The sequence below is a fragment of the Onychomys torridus genome, chromosome 15 (assembly GCF_903995425.1).
Source record: "Onychomys torridus chromosome 15, mOncTor1.1, whole genome shotgun sequence".
NCBI classification, from domain to species: Eukaryota; Metazoa; Chordata; class Mammalia; order Rodentia; family Cricetidae; genus Onychomys; species Onychomys torridus.
Genome location: NC_050457.1, coordinates 50,428,771 through 50,444,660, shown reverse-complemented (window position 1 = coordinate 50,444,660; position 15,890 = coordinate 50,428,771). Strand labels below are relative to the sequence as shown.

The 15,890-nt window shown below is 40.6% G+C and overlaps 1 protein-coding gene across 1 annotated transcript in view; it reads right to left on the bottom strand.

The window, feature by feature from the left end:
* Adamts12 (ADAM metallopeptidase with thrombospondin type 1 motif 12) overlaps positions 1-15,890 on the bottom strand; it is a 253,145-nt gene that overhangs the window by 122,800 nt on the left and 114,455 nt on the right. The window contains exons 4-5 of the mRNA XM_036207207.1: positions 5,864-6,060; positions 3,497-3,580 (exon numbers count right to left, since the gene is read on the bottom strand). Coding sequence (XP_036063100.1) covers positions 3,497-3,580; positions 5,864-6,060 — 281 coding nt within the window. The remainder of the gene's footprint in view (positions 1-3,496; positions 3,581-5,863; positions 6,061-15,890) is intronic.

Here is a 15,890-nt window from a genome sequence, read left to right as displayed (position 1 = left end):
GAGAAATCCACATAGTCTGCTTAAAGGGCAAAAAATTGTCGCAGAGTCCTGGAAAAGAAAAGGCACGATCCCGTGCTGTTCTGAGCCTGAGACTGTCCCACAAGGAAGCAAAGAGAAGGCTTCTTCTTACATGCATCTCAGGTCTTAAGGATAGCAGAGAGGCCATGCCCCAGGGGTGTGTACTTCAAGGTCATAGGCAGACAGAGCAGTTACCTGCTGCATCTCTAGGGCTATGCTTCAGGGTCATAGAACAGTTATCCACTACAGTCTGTTTTGATTTCCAATTTTTGCTTTTTTTCCCCTGGAGTTTCTTAGAGAGAGAGAGAGAGAGAGAGAGAGAGAGAGAGAGAGAGAGAGAAGAAGAAGAAGAAGAAGAAGAAGAAGAAGAAGAAGAAGAAGAAGAAGAAGAAGAAGAAGGAAGAGGAGGAGGAGGGAGGGAAGGAAGGAGAGAGAAAGAGAGAGAGAATGGAGAGGATGTGGGAGGAATTGAGGGAGGCGAATGAATATGATAAAATGTATTGTAGCAAGATAATTAAATTAACAACGACAACAAAAATTTGCAAGAGGACATTTGGCAATAACAAGGGTAGAGGGCCATGCTGCCTGCAACAAACCATTTGTTGTGCACAAAATCCGAATTAGAAAGAGGACAAACAAGGTAATTGTAGCCAATGCAACAATGTAATGGCCAATAAGGTTCTCCTGAACAGTGCCACTGGCCAGAAGTGAGCATCTGGGTGTTCTGATGACACTCTTCCCCTGCCTGCATCCTGGATTCTTGATTCTTGAAGTCACATTTTAAAGCCTGCCTGCAGTTCTGCTGGCACTATGGAGGGTAAAATCTTCCCTTCTCACACCTGGACAAACTTCCCTTGTATTGATTTGCAAATCCTTGGCCACTCTGTATAACTGTATCCAAGTATGCCCATATATTCAGCCACTGCGAAGGAGTGAAACTTGGTACTCCAAAATAGCAAACCACAATTTTCAAAAAGTTAAAAGCAGAATTCTTTTTGTTTGTTTGTTGAAACAAGATCTCACTACCTAGCCTAGACCTTTAACCCCTGCCAATTCTTCCTCAAGTGCTGGGATTGAAGGCATGAGCTACTGTGTCTAGTTAAACATAGTTCTTCTATGAAGATATAGTTAGAGTGTGTGACAGACTCATTTAACTGGCTGATGAAGAGACAAGAACAATAGTAAAACCAGTACAAAGACAGATGCAAGAAAATTACTGCAGCCCCAGCCAGTGGGAAGCATACTAGAGTGAGATTGTGAAATTAGGTCCAAGGCCAGTTAATGCTGCACAGGCCGATAAAAGCTTAATAGGCTAAAGGTTATCTTTGTTGGACACCTATCTACTTTATCTCTTCTGGACAGAAACCATTTGTGCAGCCCATTAGTTTTCTACAAACCAGTATCTAGCTTCACCACATCTGAATCCTCATCGATAGCCCATAACACCCAAAGTTCCATTCCCAGAGGGTCAGATAGGCACTAGTAGACATTTTTTTTTGCCTGCTTTCCAAGTTTTGAATAAATGTTATGAATAAAAGGATGACAGAAAAAGAAATACTATACCAACTGGAATTCCATGATGCCCAAAATGAAGTGAAATGGGGCCAGTAGGGAAGAAAGGGGAAAGGAATCTCGGCTTCAAAGATGGTTTTTAAAGTGTCCTTTCAGCTGAGGGTGGAGAATTGTGCTGTTAAGAAACTAATAGTCTTGTTTGACATTTGGTGCCACATTTCTTGCTGGAGAAGATGTAAATAGGGCCCTACTTATGTGTCAGCTGCTTTATTGTTTAAAATGCATTCTATCAACTTGGTTGTTTCCTTCACTTATGAAATTTCACTTTGTACATTTATTCATGTCCCATGCACCATGCTAGGTATTGGGGACATCACAGAATAAAGAATTAATTTCTGCATGCACACTGTCCACAATCTCTAAACATTGAGATACTTGAAAGAGTAAATAAATACAAAGAATCATAGTGACCTGTGAGAGTGCTATCATTCCATGAAACAGAAACAGTGACTGGGGAGTTCTGAGTAGGTTGGACATTGAGAATTCTCTTTAGAGTCAGTACTTAAGCTAAGGCTTATGTGATGAGAAGGTAAGAGCCATGTGCAGAACCAAAGGAGGGATGTTTGAGATACTGGGATCCATGAGTACAAAGATTATGATGCTGAAAAACGCCTTGCATATTCTAGAACTCATTCAAACTCCAGAGTGCAAAGGCTGGAGACAAGGGAGTGAATAGCATAAGGAAAACTGGGAAAACTGAAAAGATGGATGGATTAAGACCATGGAGAGCTCTGCAGACCAGGGCAATCAGAACTGACTTTTTTTAAATGGAGTCTTTGTGGGGGAGGTCAAAGTTAGTATTTGAACTTGTGTTTAAAGTCATCCATTATGGCTGTACATAAAATGATCTTCCTAGAGAATATACTATGGGCAAAGTTTGAAATAGAAAAACCATTTGAGAATTCACTGTAGCAGTCCAGGCAAGATATAAATAAGACTTGAATCAACATAAAGATTGTAGAAATGGGTATTTTTGAACTGTGCTTTGGAGGTGGGACCACTGTGGACTTTGTGGTCAGGTTTTGGCAATAAATAAACAAACAAACAAACAAACAGACAGACAAACAAATAAGAGGTCGGATATGATGTCACACACACTTGAGAGGCAGATACACAGGCTTCTGTATGTTTGAGGCTGGCCTGTCTACGTAGTGAGTAACAGGCCAGTCAAAGATGCAGAGTAAGATCTTGTCTCAAAAACAAACACAAAACCAAACCAAAACAACAACAAAAGAATGACTCTCAGGTGTATGCCACTGGTGAACACTGGAACAGTTTTGACTGAGATAGGAAAGATAATAGTAACAGGAATGAAGGGAACAACCTGAGATACTTTGGCAGGAAGTAATCAAGAATCCCATTTCAGACTTAACCACATTCTGAAGACTAAATGAAGTAGGACCTAGGCATGTCATCCCAGCATGTGAATGATATGTAAGTTTGAGACTATATGAAATATCCAAGGACAAATGCATAGAGTCCTTGAATCTGAGAGATGTATGTTACATGCCATAGAGAAATTAATGGCATAAGAGACATGCATCATAGCATATCCATTGAAACTATCTAGCTTGGTTATGAGTTATACTACTTCCATTGCAAAACATTCATATCGACAGATTTATGTCTGTGTTGTATCTTGTTAGATGCAATTATAATCATGTGATGATGATGATGATGATGTGTGTGTGTGTGTATAATAGTTTGAAAATGTTCCCCATTTCCCACTCAATGTTGCTGAAGTCCCAAGGAAAATAACACAAAGATAATATTTTCCTCCCCTTTTGATTGTAAAAACACTGTGTAGAGACCTCTTTCTTGCTTATCAAGAACTTTCCTAAAAGAGAGAAAGAGGGTGAAAATGCAATGACACAGGGAAGAAGAGTGGAGGAAAACCATTCCTTACCTCCTCTTCTTCAAGTAGAATGAGGCGAACCACAACAATGTGGACTGCATTGCCAATGCTTGGGTTATGGAACAACCCGGTGACCTGGAGTCAGAGACAGAAAACATTAACTTCACCTGCACAGACAGTGTATACATGTCAGAGGCATGGATAGCTCCAGAACACAAGAAAATGAATACCATGTCATAGAGTGGATTCTAGGCGCAATTCTGAGGAGACTAAATCTCAGTTCACATTATAATATTTAAAGATGCCCTTTCAGGGTGATGGACTGGATATGTGTTTGAGAAATTGATGTCTTTCACTCTAGGTTACAGTGATACTATTATTAACAAAGACAGAAGGAAAAGAGGGAATTGGTTAAAAGAACATATTTTTTCAACTAATAAAATAAGAGAATTTTTGCAATCAAAGTGGAATAGTATTAACATAAACATAAAATTTAATTTTAACTTACAGGACATTGTAGAAAATTAAAAAGTTATAAACAGTGGAGAACAGCATATATGTATCTATATATTTTAATTTTATTATATGTACACATATATAGTTGATTATATATACATATATGTAATCAAATAAAAATAAAACTCATCTATAATTCTTCCACCCAAGATAACCTATGTTAAGTTCTGTTTATAGATCCTTTTAGTTACAAACACATACATATGACAGAGCAGTTAGTGAGAGATACAGTGTGTATAGATAGATACACACATCACATAAATAGAAATACACCAAATACTTTTTAACTTAACTTTCCTGTGAGCATTTTCATAACAAATTTTTAAATTCTCCTCATTTGTGGTACTAGTTATCATTACAACTCATGCTTTTTTTTCTTGATTTAGTTATTCTTTTCTGTTTCATAATTTAAGATATAATTGCATAATTTCTCCCTTCCTCCTCTTTCTTCCTGTGCCTTTCATTTCTGACCTCCTACCCCCAAATCCATAATCTCCTCTTCTTTAACTGTTGTTGTTCTATGTACATATCAACAAATCATCATACAAATACCACCTGATGATTCCATTTAGTGTTGCCTGCATGTATACGCTTCTAGGGCTGATCCGTTAGTATTGGATAGCCAGGTGGGGATCTAGTCCCCAGGGAAGATTAGTTTTCCCTCTTTTAGCAACTGTTATTTGTCTGTATCTTTTCATGGCTGGTACTTTAGACCTCCCCAGCCACAAATGTCTCATGAGGCCATGGATCTTAGATGAGATCCTATTACTGTCCCTCTTCTAAACCAGTATAATTTCTAACTGCACTCTTTTTATGAACTGCTTATCTTTATATAATGTATATACAGAGAAGTGCAGTTCTTGACCCTTATCAAAGAAGCTTATTTTTATTTATTTATTTGTTTGTTTGTTTGTTTTTGCAGCAGAGACTATTACAGAAAGCCAATAGTCAAAATGCAGAGAACAACTAGCCCTGGGTTGTCCAACCCTATTTGGTAAATCTACAACACGTCTTCTGTACCCAAGACTCAGGGAACATCTTAGGAAAGAAGGTGGAAAGATTATAAAGCAGAGGACCAGGAACTATGCTCTGAGATTGTGTCTTCTAACTTTGACAGGAAAACTGCACCCATGAGATCCCAGCAGCATGGCTCCCCAAAAAACTCTTTCCTTTGACCTTGTCAAGCCCTGGGTCTTCTTTTCTTTATCAGTTAATCAAGAAATATCTTTTTCCCATTTCAGCAGGACAAGCCACCTCTCTGGAAAGCAAACCACAGCAACCATGGGGAAAAAAGCCTAAAATGTGGGGTTACATTGTAAACTAATTCTGGTTACAGCTCTTCCTACCTTGAGGATATCATGTTCAGTTCCTTTGTCCAAGTTTTCTCATTGACTAAGACTAGCAGAAATTGATGATGGAAAGCCATCCTAAAAAAATCAAGTCACTTGGCGAATAATAATAGGTATTATGTATATGCAAATGATGAATTACAAATTTTCCAGGAAAATTTTCCCATACACATTTTTAAGGAACAGACCGATTGTCCTGAATTTCCATTATTACACAGTGGGGCAAGTAACAGACTTGCGCAAGTGTGTGTGTGTGTGTGTGTGTGTGTGTGTGTGTGTGTATGTGTGTGTGTGTGTGTGTGTGTGTGTGTGATAAGGGACAACAACAAAATATCTTCTTAATTTTTTTGTTTTTAGCATTTTGAGACAGTATATCACTACCTAGAATAAGCTACCCTTAGACTTGCAATCCCCCAGCCTTGGTTTGCCAGATTTGGGAACTGCAGGTAGGTACCACCACCATGCCTGACAAAAATATTCTTTGATGAGGGGAAGAGCATTTCTAAGGACGTCTCTTTTGTCAGGCACCCTCCCCTCATGCAGTCTTTCATACCATATTCATGATGGTGAGGATGTAGGACTCCACGTTCTCACTTCCATGGTACTCAACCATCTTGGTGTCAGCCACCACAAGTGTCTCAACCCATCTCTCCTTGCTTATGGAGCGCCGGGAGAGCCTTCTGCTTGGCAAGTTTTTCCTCTCCCACTTCTCTCTCTGTAGCTCTTGCTTCTCAGAGTTACCCAGACTGTCTGAACATTAAACAGAAGACATAATAACCAAGTTATGTAAATCTAACATATATTGTGCATAAAAACATTATTCACTTATATTTGTAAAAACACAAGGCCATGTGTTTAATTTATGATTAATAACATGTGAGTGCAAAGTCCTTCTGTTATGTGTGTGAAACAGAAGATAAGATCAATTCAAATGAACTTGAACAGAATTACTCAAATTGGAATCTTATAAGGCTATTCCAGAAGTATTTCTTTTTAAATGTTGTGGTTCATTTCAGTGAGTCTTTCACTACAGAAGCATGTTACAGTTGGTTGTGGTGGGTACATCTGTGATCCAGGTTACTCCAGAAGCTAAGGTAGAAGAATAGCAAATTAAGGATGTCTCGGGCTATCAAAGAGAGCACAGATTTCAGCATAAAAGTGCTGAAAGGCCAGGAGTATAACTCAGTGGTCAAACACTTTCTTAGCATGTGTGATGCTCTGAGTTGTGTGTGTGAATATTCTCTCTCTCTCTCTCTCTCTCTCTCTCTCTCTCTCTCTCTCTCTATTTATACACACACACACACACACACACACACACACACATACACACACACACACACATAATGGGAGTTTTCTCATTCTTGTTTATTTTTCTCTAAATTATTCAGTGTCTACCACAGGCAAGGCAGTAAGTATACTAGGACTTAAATGTTAAGTTTTAGCTTTATAAATATTTGATATCCATATCCCTCTTTCCATTTTACATGTGAGAAAGCTGATGCACAGAATAGCTGGTTAATATATTCCCCAATTACTAAGCCCATTCAGTCAGTAGACGACCAGGATGTTCTGTCTCACATTAATGCGCTTTCACATTTACTACAATATTCCTGTAAACATGAGAAACACACAAGGCTGGAGAAGATGTAAACTAGAGAAATTCAGAAGGCTCAAGGGCATCCTGACTCAAGAAACTGAAAAAGACCCAAAGGATGACTGTAAAGTTACCAAGGTCACAAATAGGCCTTGAGAAAGATTTAGTATGTGAGGGTCATGGTTTTGAAAGCTTAATCTAAATGAAGCTGTAGAGTGATAAGGGAAATTGGAAAGAAGCTGTATGGAATCATCCTTGAATGCCAGGATGTTGTTACCTAACTAAGGATCACATTGTTGCTGTGGGATGTTCTGTATGTCAAATGTGTTGCTCTGATTTGTTAAAATAAAAAGTGCTGATTAGCCAGTAGCCAGGCAGGAAGGATAGGGTAGGAGGGACGATGAGGAGGAGAATTCTGGGAAGTGAAGGCTGGGGCAGAGGGATACTACCCAGCTGCCGCCATGACAAGGAAGATGTAAGGTAATGGTAAGCCACGAGCCACGTGGCAAAGTATAGATTAATAGAAATGGGTTAATTTAAGATAAAATAAGTAGATAATAAGAAGCCTGCCACAGCCATACAGTTTGTAAACAATGTAAGTTTCTGTGTGTTTACTTGGTTGGTTCTGAGCGTCTATGGTCCTGGCGGGTGAGAGAGATTTGTCCTGACTGTGGACCAGGCAGGAAAACTCTAACTATACATTGTAACTTCAGAGAGGTCTACAGAAAATCAGAATGGAATAAAATGACTGCTTCATCCACCGAGACATGAATGTTCAGCCCAAGTGAGGGTCAAGTCTAAAACGCTACAATGGACTCAGACTTGCTTAGGCAATTGAGGACAAATGACTTGATACAGGAAGTGAGCAAAAAGGGCTAGGCTGAGGGAGAGGTGACAGACAGTTGTCTTAGGGCTTCTATTGCTGTGATGAAACATCATGACCAAAGCAACTTGGGAAGGACAGGGTTTGTTTGGTTTAAACTTCCACATTGTAGTCCATCATTGAGGAAGCCAAGACAGGAACCCAAACTGGACAGGAACCTGGAGGCAAGAGCTGATGCTGAGGCCATGGAGGGGTTCTGTTTACTGGATTGGTCAACATGGCTTGGTCAGCCTGCTTTCTTATAGAACTCAGAACCACCAGCTCAGGGACAGCACCACCCACAATGGTCTGGGCCCTTCGCCATCAATCACTAATTAAGAAACTGCCCTACAGGTTTGCATATAGCCTAATCTTATGGAGACATAATCTTAATTGAGGTTCTCTCCTCTCAGATGACTTTAGCTTGCATCAAGTTGACATAAAGCTATCTAGCACACCAGTCTTGGATGATTCATCTCAGGAATACAGTTTTACCCATCTCTTGCCTGTCCCTATGGACTCCCTGTATCCCTGGGAGGAGCTGAGCATGAGAGTTAAGAGGCAAAGTTAATATTCTCATCCTAATCTCTGTTGATCCATGCAGCCTTGATCAGAGCACTCCCAGTGTACGAGAGGATGCTCACAGGCTCAGGGCACCTTTTCCTTCTGGAAGATTCTCTTGTATCCTGAGCTAAGAGCTGCTTCTCTGGGATTTCTACTCTTTAATGCTTAGAAGCATCTAGATTAAGCTGCCCCTTGAGGCTCTGCCTCAGACCTTTGATGGAGACAGCTAGAAACCTGCTCCCCTGCTTTCTTACCAGTGCCCATTATGCTGGAGTAAATTCCTTGGTTTCACTGTCTGTGTGAAGGTGTCATGTGTTAAACATTATTGATGAAAAAATTGAAGTACCACACAGGTCTGGGTCAGCTCAAATTCTGTATTGGGTTTTGCTTAAAAATACTGAAGCTGTGCTCTTGGAAAAATAATCCAGGGTTATGTAAACACTGAGGGAAATCTTGTGGGGTTTTAGAGATGGTTAAATTCTCATCTGTGGTAGAATAATTTTCTATTTTCTTCCTCCAATTACTTTCCATGGTGAAGTATGAATTCCCGAAGAAGCCTCCAGATAATCAGTGATTCCTCATCTTTCATACCCATCCTTACCCCTCTGCCAGCTGCTTACCCCTTCTCATGGGAATGTTTCAGACTGCTGTTTTCAAATCTGTGTAAGCCCGGCAGTCAGCCACAGGAACTCCAAGTTTTTGGAAGAGGTTTTAGCAGTGTTGGTTAAGTAAGGGACTCCTACCCACATGGATTAGGTGTAACCTCTTTCTTTTGATTCTTCCTATCCTGAAACAGCACTTCTCAAAACTGCAAGAAGGCACAGTACATTCCACTGAGCTCAAGTATTGGGGTGACTGACATATTTTGCTAGTATTTAATTAATTAAATACAATAGTGTGTGGTGATATTGTGTTCCCCAACATATAGTGCACCCTAATAAATTTATCTGGGGTCAGAGAACAGAACAGCCACTAGACATAGAGGCCAGAAAATGGTGGCACTCACACCTTTAATCCTAGCCTTCTGGAGGCAGACAACCATCCAGATTTTTGTGAGTTTAAAGCCACACTGGAAACAGCCAAGCATGGTGGCTCACACCTTTAATCCCAGGAAGTGATGGCAGAAAGCAGAAAGGTATATAAGGTGTGAGGACCAGAAACTAGAAACTTTTAGGTTAAGCTTTTAGGCTTTTGAGCAGCAGTTCAGCTGAGACCCATTTTGGATGAGGACTCAGAGGCTTCCAGTCTGAGAAAACAGGATTAGCTGAGGAATTGGCAAGGTGAGGAAGCTGTGGCTTGTTCTGCTTCTCTGATCTTCCAGTGTTCACCCCAAAACCTGGCCCCGGGTTTGTTTTTATTAATAAGATCTGTTAAGATTCCTGCTACAATAGTGAGTCAATTAGCAACTTTTCATGCTTGTATATAATATTTTGATCTCATTTACCCTCAAAGTTTCTTGTCCTCCTCACTCCTACTGATCCACTTCTGCTTCTTAATCAGTCCCTCACCTTCTTTTTTTCCTTTTCTCTTCTTATTTTTCTTTATCAGCACCTTCTTCACTATTCTCATCCTTCCAGGGGATAAGGATGGACACATGGTCCTCTGGGGGCCATACCACCCCAAACTATGGAAGCCCATTCCTGCTTCTTCTACTCCCTTGGTGGATCTACTTAATAACAATTTTTGGTCCTAGTAGGAACCTCAACAAAGAGAAGAGAAAACCCCAAGAAGAAAGCATGAGCTCCTTGGAGAAACAGGTAATAGATGACTCCTTCCAGTCCATAAGTAAAACATCATCTCTATTTCCATGTAGCTTACTCATAAAGAGCAGGCATGGAACCTGAAGAGACATCAGCAATAACTTGATAACTCCCCTTTTTGGGCTGTTATGTCTGGAAAACTGTATTTCTCCCAATGAAGTGCCATGCAACACAACATTGATAGCACAACCAAAGCAGGTCTCAGTGTCAAGAGAACAGTGTACTCCATTCCCAACGTGGTTGTCTTTCATATTGACAACTCCATATTTCACATGAAGGGTAACTGTGCAGAATTAAGCTCTTTTTGGGAACACTTTCAGCAGTAGAAACTCACTGGTGAGGACTAAGAGACCATAGGAAGCTTCTCATGTTGTTCTGGGTCTGAACGTCTTCGTTACTTCATTACTCAACAATTCCCCAGTCACCCGAGCTAAAAGGCAGACTGTCAACAGTGTTAGGTCAATGTTGAAGCATGTGGGATTCATTACCCACTGTGTTGACTATGTAGCATTTTTGTCTTTCTTCTGCCCCCAGCTGCCTCCTCCACATCTGCTCTCCATTGTGAGAAATGCATCAGCACATTTTCTATAAGCGGGTACGAAAGGAGAAAGCACATGTGGGGCTAGATATCAAATCAGTTGAGTTGCTTTTCATGACCAGAGTTGGCAATGAATGAGAAGGGCAATTTATAAAAAATAATGTCTCCAATTGTTCTCTGTTCTCATCGCATTCTGACTATTGACTATCTGCAGGGATCTTAAAATGTCTCTTTGATTTGCGTTCTATTTAAAGATGGTGTTTATGAAGTTTTACAATATCCATCATTTCCTTCTTCCCCTGTGATATATTCTCAGGGAAGTAAAGACAGTGTTGAAACCTCTTGGCTCTGGAGGGCTACATTTCATTTTATCTTCTTCGAGTGCTTTTACATTTTGTCCCCACCTGAGCCTGGTATTTGTTTAGGACACCTACTAACTGGCAATGTTCTGGCTTATGTTTATCTTCAGACAGGTGACCAGTTCAGAGAGACAGATAGCAAATTATCTAAGGCTGACAATGTTATTTGAGCCACAGTGAGTGAAGCAAACTTTCTCTGGAATTAAAAATGAGCATCCTAGCTGAGGCACCTGGAAGGATGCCCAAAGCCAGCTTGAAGAGATCAATAACCCTGGCTGCATAGTGGATGCACACACTAGCACCCCTCAAACTTGCTACATAAGACCACAGTCTAATTCCTGCCACAAAGATGGTTCGCAAGCATGTGCTACAGCATAACGCTGACAACTGCATGTGGGGAAAAAACACGTACGTTTGCTCAACTCAGAGAACACTAGAGCTGGTAGCAGCCTCACAGATGGTGTCACGTGATGGTTTAATACTATGTTCCTCTGTGGAGTCTCCCTGGATGCTGCCCACCATCTCATGATCATGGTAGCTTTGGATATTTTTTAAGTATCCTTCCTTTTAAAGGGAGGCCTGAAACAAGCATGTAAAGGAGAAATTAAATTTCATGTCTTTATTGCAAAGAGAAAGGGATGAGAAAACATCCAAGGTCAAAGTCTTCTAGGAGTCAGATGGTCCAGGCTATGGCTATAGGGATGAGAGTGATCAACAGTGGGTATGGAAATGTGTCACCCAGCTCCCACCAGTTCTAACGCCCTTCTTTTATTATTTTACCCTGAGAATGTAGAGCTTCTCTATCACCCAGAACTGGGGTGGCCGGGGCACCTTCTCTGAGTAGTGCTTGTCTTGGCTCTATGAGAAGGCCAGGATGTTGTCCCCATAGATTTACCATTAAAGGGGCATTTGATACTTGTTGAGCTGCTCCTGGACAGATGACCTTCAAGCATGTCCGGGATGGTGTGGATCAAGAGGGCTAAGACTCAGTTGCTTCTTGCTCCTGTTCCTTCCTTGGGTAATTGTGAACCAATTATTTTAACCCTTTATATTGTAATCTGATGGCAGGTAATACACTGTTAACGCCTCTCTCATCTCCAAGCCACTGACAAAATGGAACTTACCATGGATCAGCTAAAGTGTTAGCTCTGCTGCTTATTTTCCATGTCATGAGCACCATCTCTTACCCAGAAGCCTCAGAGGCCAGGTTGTCTTACCTATCTCTCTCCCTCTCTCTCTTCTCTTCCTCTTTCCCCCTTCCTCATCACCTCATCACTACTCTACCATCTGTATTTATAAGAGGTTTATTTTAATTTTTTACATTATTCACCTATTTATGTATTTTGCATATGTCTGTGTATGATATGGCATTGATATGGAGGTCAGAGGACAAATTATAGGATTTGGTTCTCTCCTTCCCTGTGACTAAGGATCAAACTCAGGTTGATACTCTTGTCAAAAAGCACCTTTACCTGCTTAGCTACCTCATCATACTCAAGCACTTCATTTGTTAAAAAATTCTTTACCCAGAATTTTTAGGTTTCCCATACTAGAGTGGTTGTTAGATACTGCAAAATATCTCGTTGCTGGTATTTTGTGTCATTTTTCACAATGAAATTCAGCTTCGCTAGCTACATTTACAAAATTGTATCTTTACAAAACATTTTGTGACATCAGAAATGATAGAGAGGACAATATAATTTGTTGACATGCTTTCTAAGTATCTAGAGGTACTGGGTATACATTTTTAAGCCCTCTGGAATACCACAGACATGACAAGGGAAGTCAGGGCAAAGAGAACCTAGCAGATGTTAATTATAATACTTAGGGACTTTATGCTCTCAGGATTTATGGGTCATTTTTCTTTGAGGATATAAAAGCCTCCTTGCACCTCAGAAGAAAAGAAATTCTGCAGTTTGTTTCCATGTACTAAAGGTCAAAATGATGCTATAGCCAAATAATATATGGCTCTTTATATGAACCAAACAAAGGCAGGCTTTTATCTACTACTAAATGTGGTAAATACAGTTGGCATTGCCACTGTTAAATTCTTCAGCTCAAAGCTCTCTGCTTCCATTAATCTTCAGCTTGGATCAGTCTACTGGTTGAAGATCAGCATCCTCCTGAGAGGAAAGACTTCTCACAAGAACTGGATCATGTCTCAGTGATTTGTGCAACTCAGGACTCAGCACGGAACCAGGAGTCTTTGGAGTGCCACAACCCTCATTAATTTGTAAAAAATACTGAGCCAGGTAAACAGCTGTCTTATGACAGAGACAACAAATGGAGGTGACAGGACATTGGAGCCAGCATAGTTCTGATGGCTGGTTTCAAAGAAGACCCATGTCTCTCTCACAAAGGCCAGATCATCTTGGGGACCAAAGGCTGATAAGGTGCCATGTTTGTTGAACAGCAATTTCCTCTGAGACAAAACATTCCATCTTAGAGGGAAGATGCTTAAGACTGGGGGTGTTCTAAAGGGAGGTGAAACATTCCATCCTGCAGGCAGGAAGCAACACAAAAGCTTCAAAATGTTCCTAAAACTCACCAGATGTACGAGGTCTTTCTGTATCCAAGGTTATATAAGCAGTAAGGCCTGCAGGAAGATACTCCCAGACCATCTGAGCTGCCTGGATGGGGCTCAGAACAACCCCACTGCCTGAAAGAGATGATCTCCAATGGATTTAGTGGCCTGACAGTTGTGCAGTGACTTCCAGATTTCCAGCTTTCATGAGCTGTCATCCATGCTGCTGTAGGCTTTCAGGAATACAGCAGCCTTTGAATTAATTCTGGTCCTATAAGTAATCCCAATAACTCATTGGCTCACCAAGCAGGACTTTGATGGCATCTTTACTTTGTGCTGTTATCCATTCCCTACTGGAGTGAACAATTGTTCATGTCACCCCAGGAATAGTGTCACACAATACATGTCAGTACTGGGCATGCTTCCTTCTCCTTGTCTCTCCACCTCTGTCTGGGGAGGAGTCTGCCAGGATGAAAGAGTGTCTCCCTGTCAATGAGCAGAAAAGAAGCAGTAATCTAGACAGTCCTCCATCAATGTCTTGTTACAAGAGAAAACCATCCAAAGAGAGAACTAGTCACACTACTTTGAGCATAACAACCATCCAAGACACCCCACACTAACAGTCAGGGGTCAGCTATGATGGAGGTCTGAATCTGACAAACACTGAGCTGACCCATACTCAACTGTCCTGAAAGACCCTTCACTCACTCAGGAACATTTGTGAAACATCCAGGGTTGATGAGCTAAGTGTTTTCTTGGTGACTTATCTGCTTTCCCTTCCTAAAAGAAGGCTTTCCACAGCAATCTACTCCCTCCAAGCCCCAGTCCTACAGGACAGTGTCAACAATGAACATCTCCACATGTCAAAGTCAGGCAAAGTCTGTGTCCTAGAGCAAATGCTATTCCATAGAGACTCTCCTGGAGAAGGGTGCTTTTGGAGGTGGTTGGAACTAGATTAGCAAACTAGTATCAGAACTATATAAAGAGTCTCTAAAACACAAAGAACCAATCCAGTGGAAAATAATCAAAAGATATAAAGGGGACATATAACACATCAGAAAAGCGTGCAAAAAGATAATATGACCTTGTTAGCTATCAGGAGAGAGAGAGAGAGAGAGAGAGAGAGAGAGAGAGAGAGAGAGAGAGAGAGAGAGATTCTGTCTGTCTGTCTGTCTCTCTGTGTGTGAGTGTGTGGCATGTGGGGGGCAATAAATACAAAGAAACACAGGCTTATCAACTTGAGAGTGGGAAAAGAAGCATGAAAGAGGTGGGAGAGAAGAAAGAGAGGGGGCAGGTAATGTAAATCTATTTCAACTAAAACATATTTAAGAAAGAAACACAATGAGATGTTGCCACACATCTACCAGGAAGGCTAAAGACAAAGAGAAAAGATACAACATCAAGTGCTGTTGAGCATGTGGGAACTGGGGTCTCTCACATACTTCAGGTACAAAAATGGCAGAATTATTCTGGAAAACAGTTTGACAGCATCTTATAAAACTCCACATTCAATTGCCATATGGTTCAGAGATTTGGGAGCATTTATTCCACAGAAATGGAGGTTGTACGTTAACATAAAAGAATATAGTTTGTCACTATAGCAGCTCCAAGCATGACCGACAAAACCCCACCCTGTGATGTGGTTTAAAACATTGTAGTGCATGGAAGACTCAGCAACGGAAAGTGGAAATTATTATTCATGAAACAAGCCAGTCCTAGAAGGTTATATGCTGTGGGTCTGTTTACACAATATTTTTCAATGGCAAAATATTATACATTAAGATTAGTGGTTTCCAGAGGTTAGAACACAGAAATAGAGAACCATAGTGAGAAGGTTGGTATGACTTTCAATAGGAGCCTCATCAAGGTAGAGTTCAGTATGCAGACTGTTGTGTTCATAAAGCTACACATTAGACAAAAGTGCAGAGAACTAGTTATTCACACATTCCTAGTAGATTCTGTCAGGGTCAGTGTCCTGACTGTTAGACCATACTACTGCTTTGTCAGATGCTGCCACTGGGATAAACTGAGTGGAAGGTTCATGAGATTTCTTTATTATGTTTATTACTGTTTATTAGCCTATAATTAGTTTAGTAAAATTTTAATTAAACAGCTCATACATTAATAGCAAAAGCTGTATCCAACTGTCCCAGTACCCAGCACTACAGCTGAAACCTGGAGAGTCCTGACCTTGGGTCTGTGTCTCTTACTTGAGTAGTCTGAGAACCAAGAACAGCAACCTCAAGGCTGAAGATGTGGTGGAGGAAGTATCATGAGAGAATCTCCATGCATAAAATAATCCCAGGCCTGGCAAAGCATTCATGCAATGCATTGAAATTTGAAACAAGATAAGTTTAATCAAACACTATTTGGTTACAG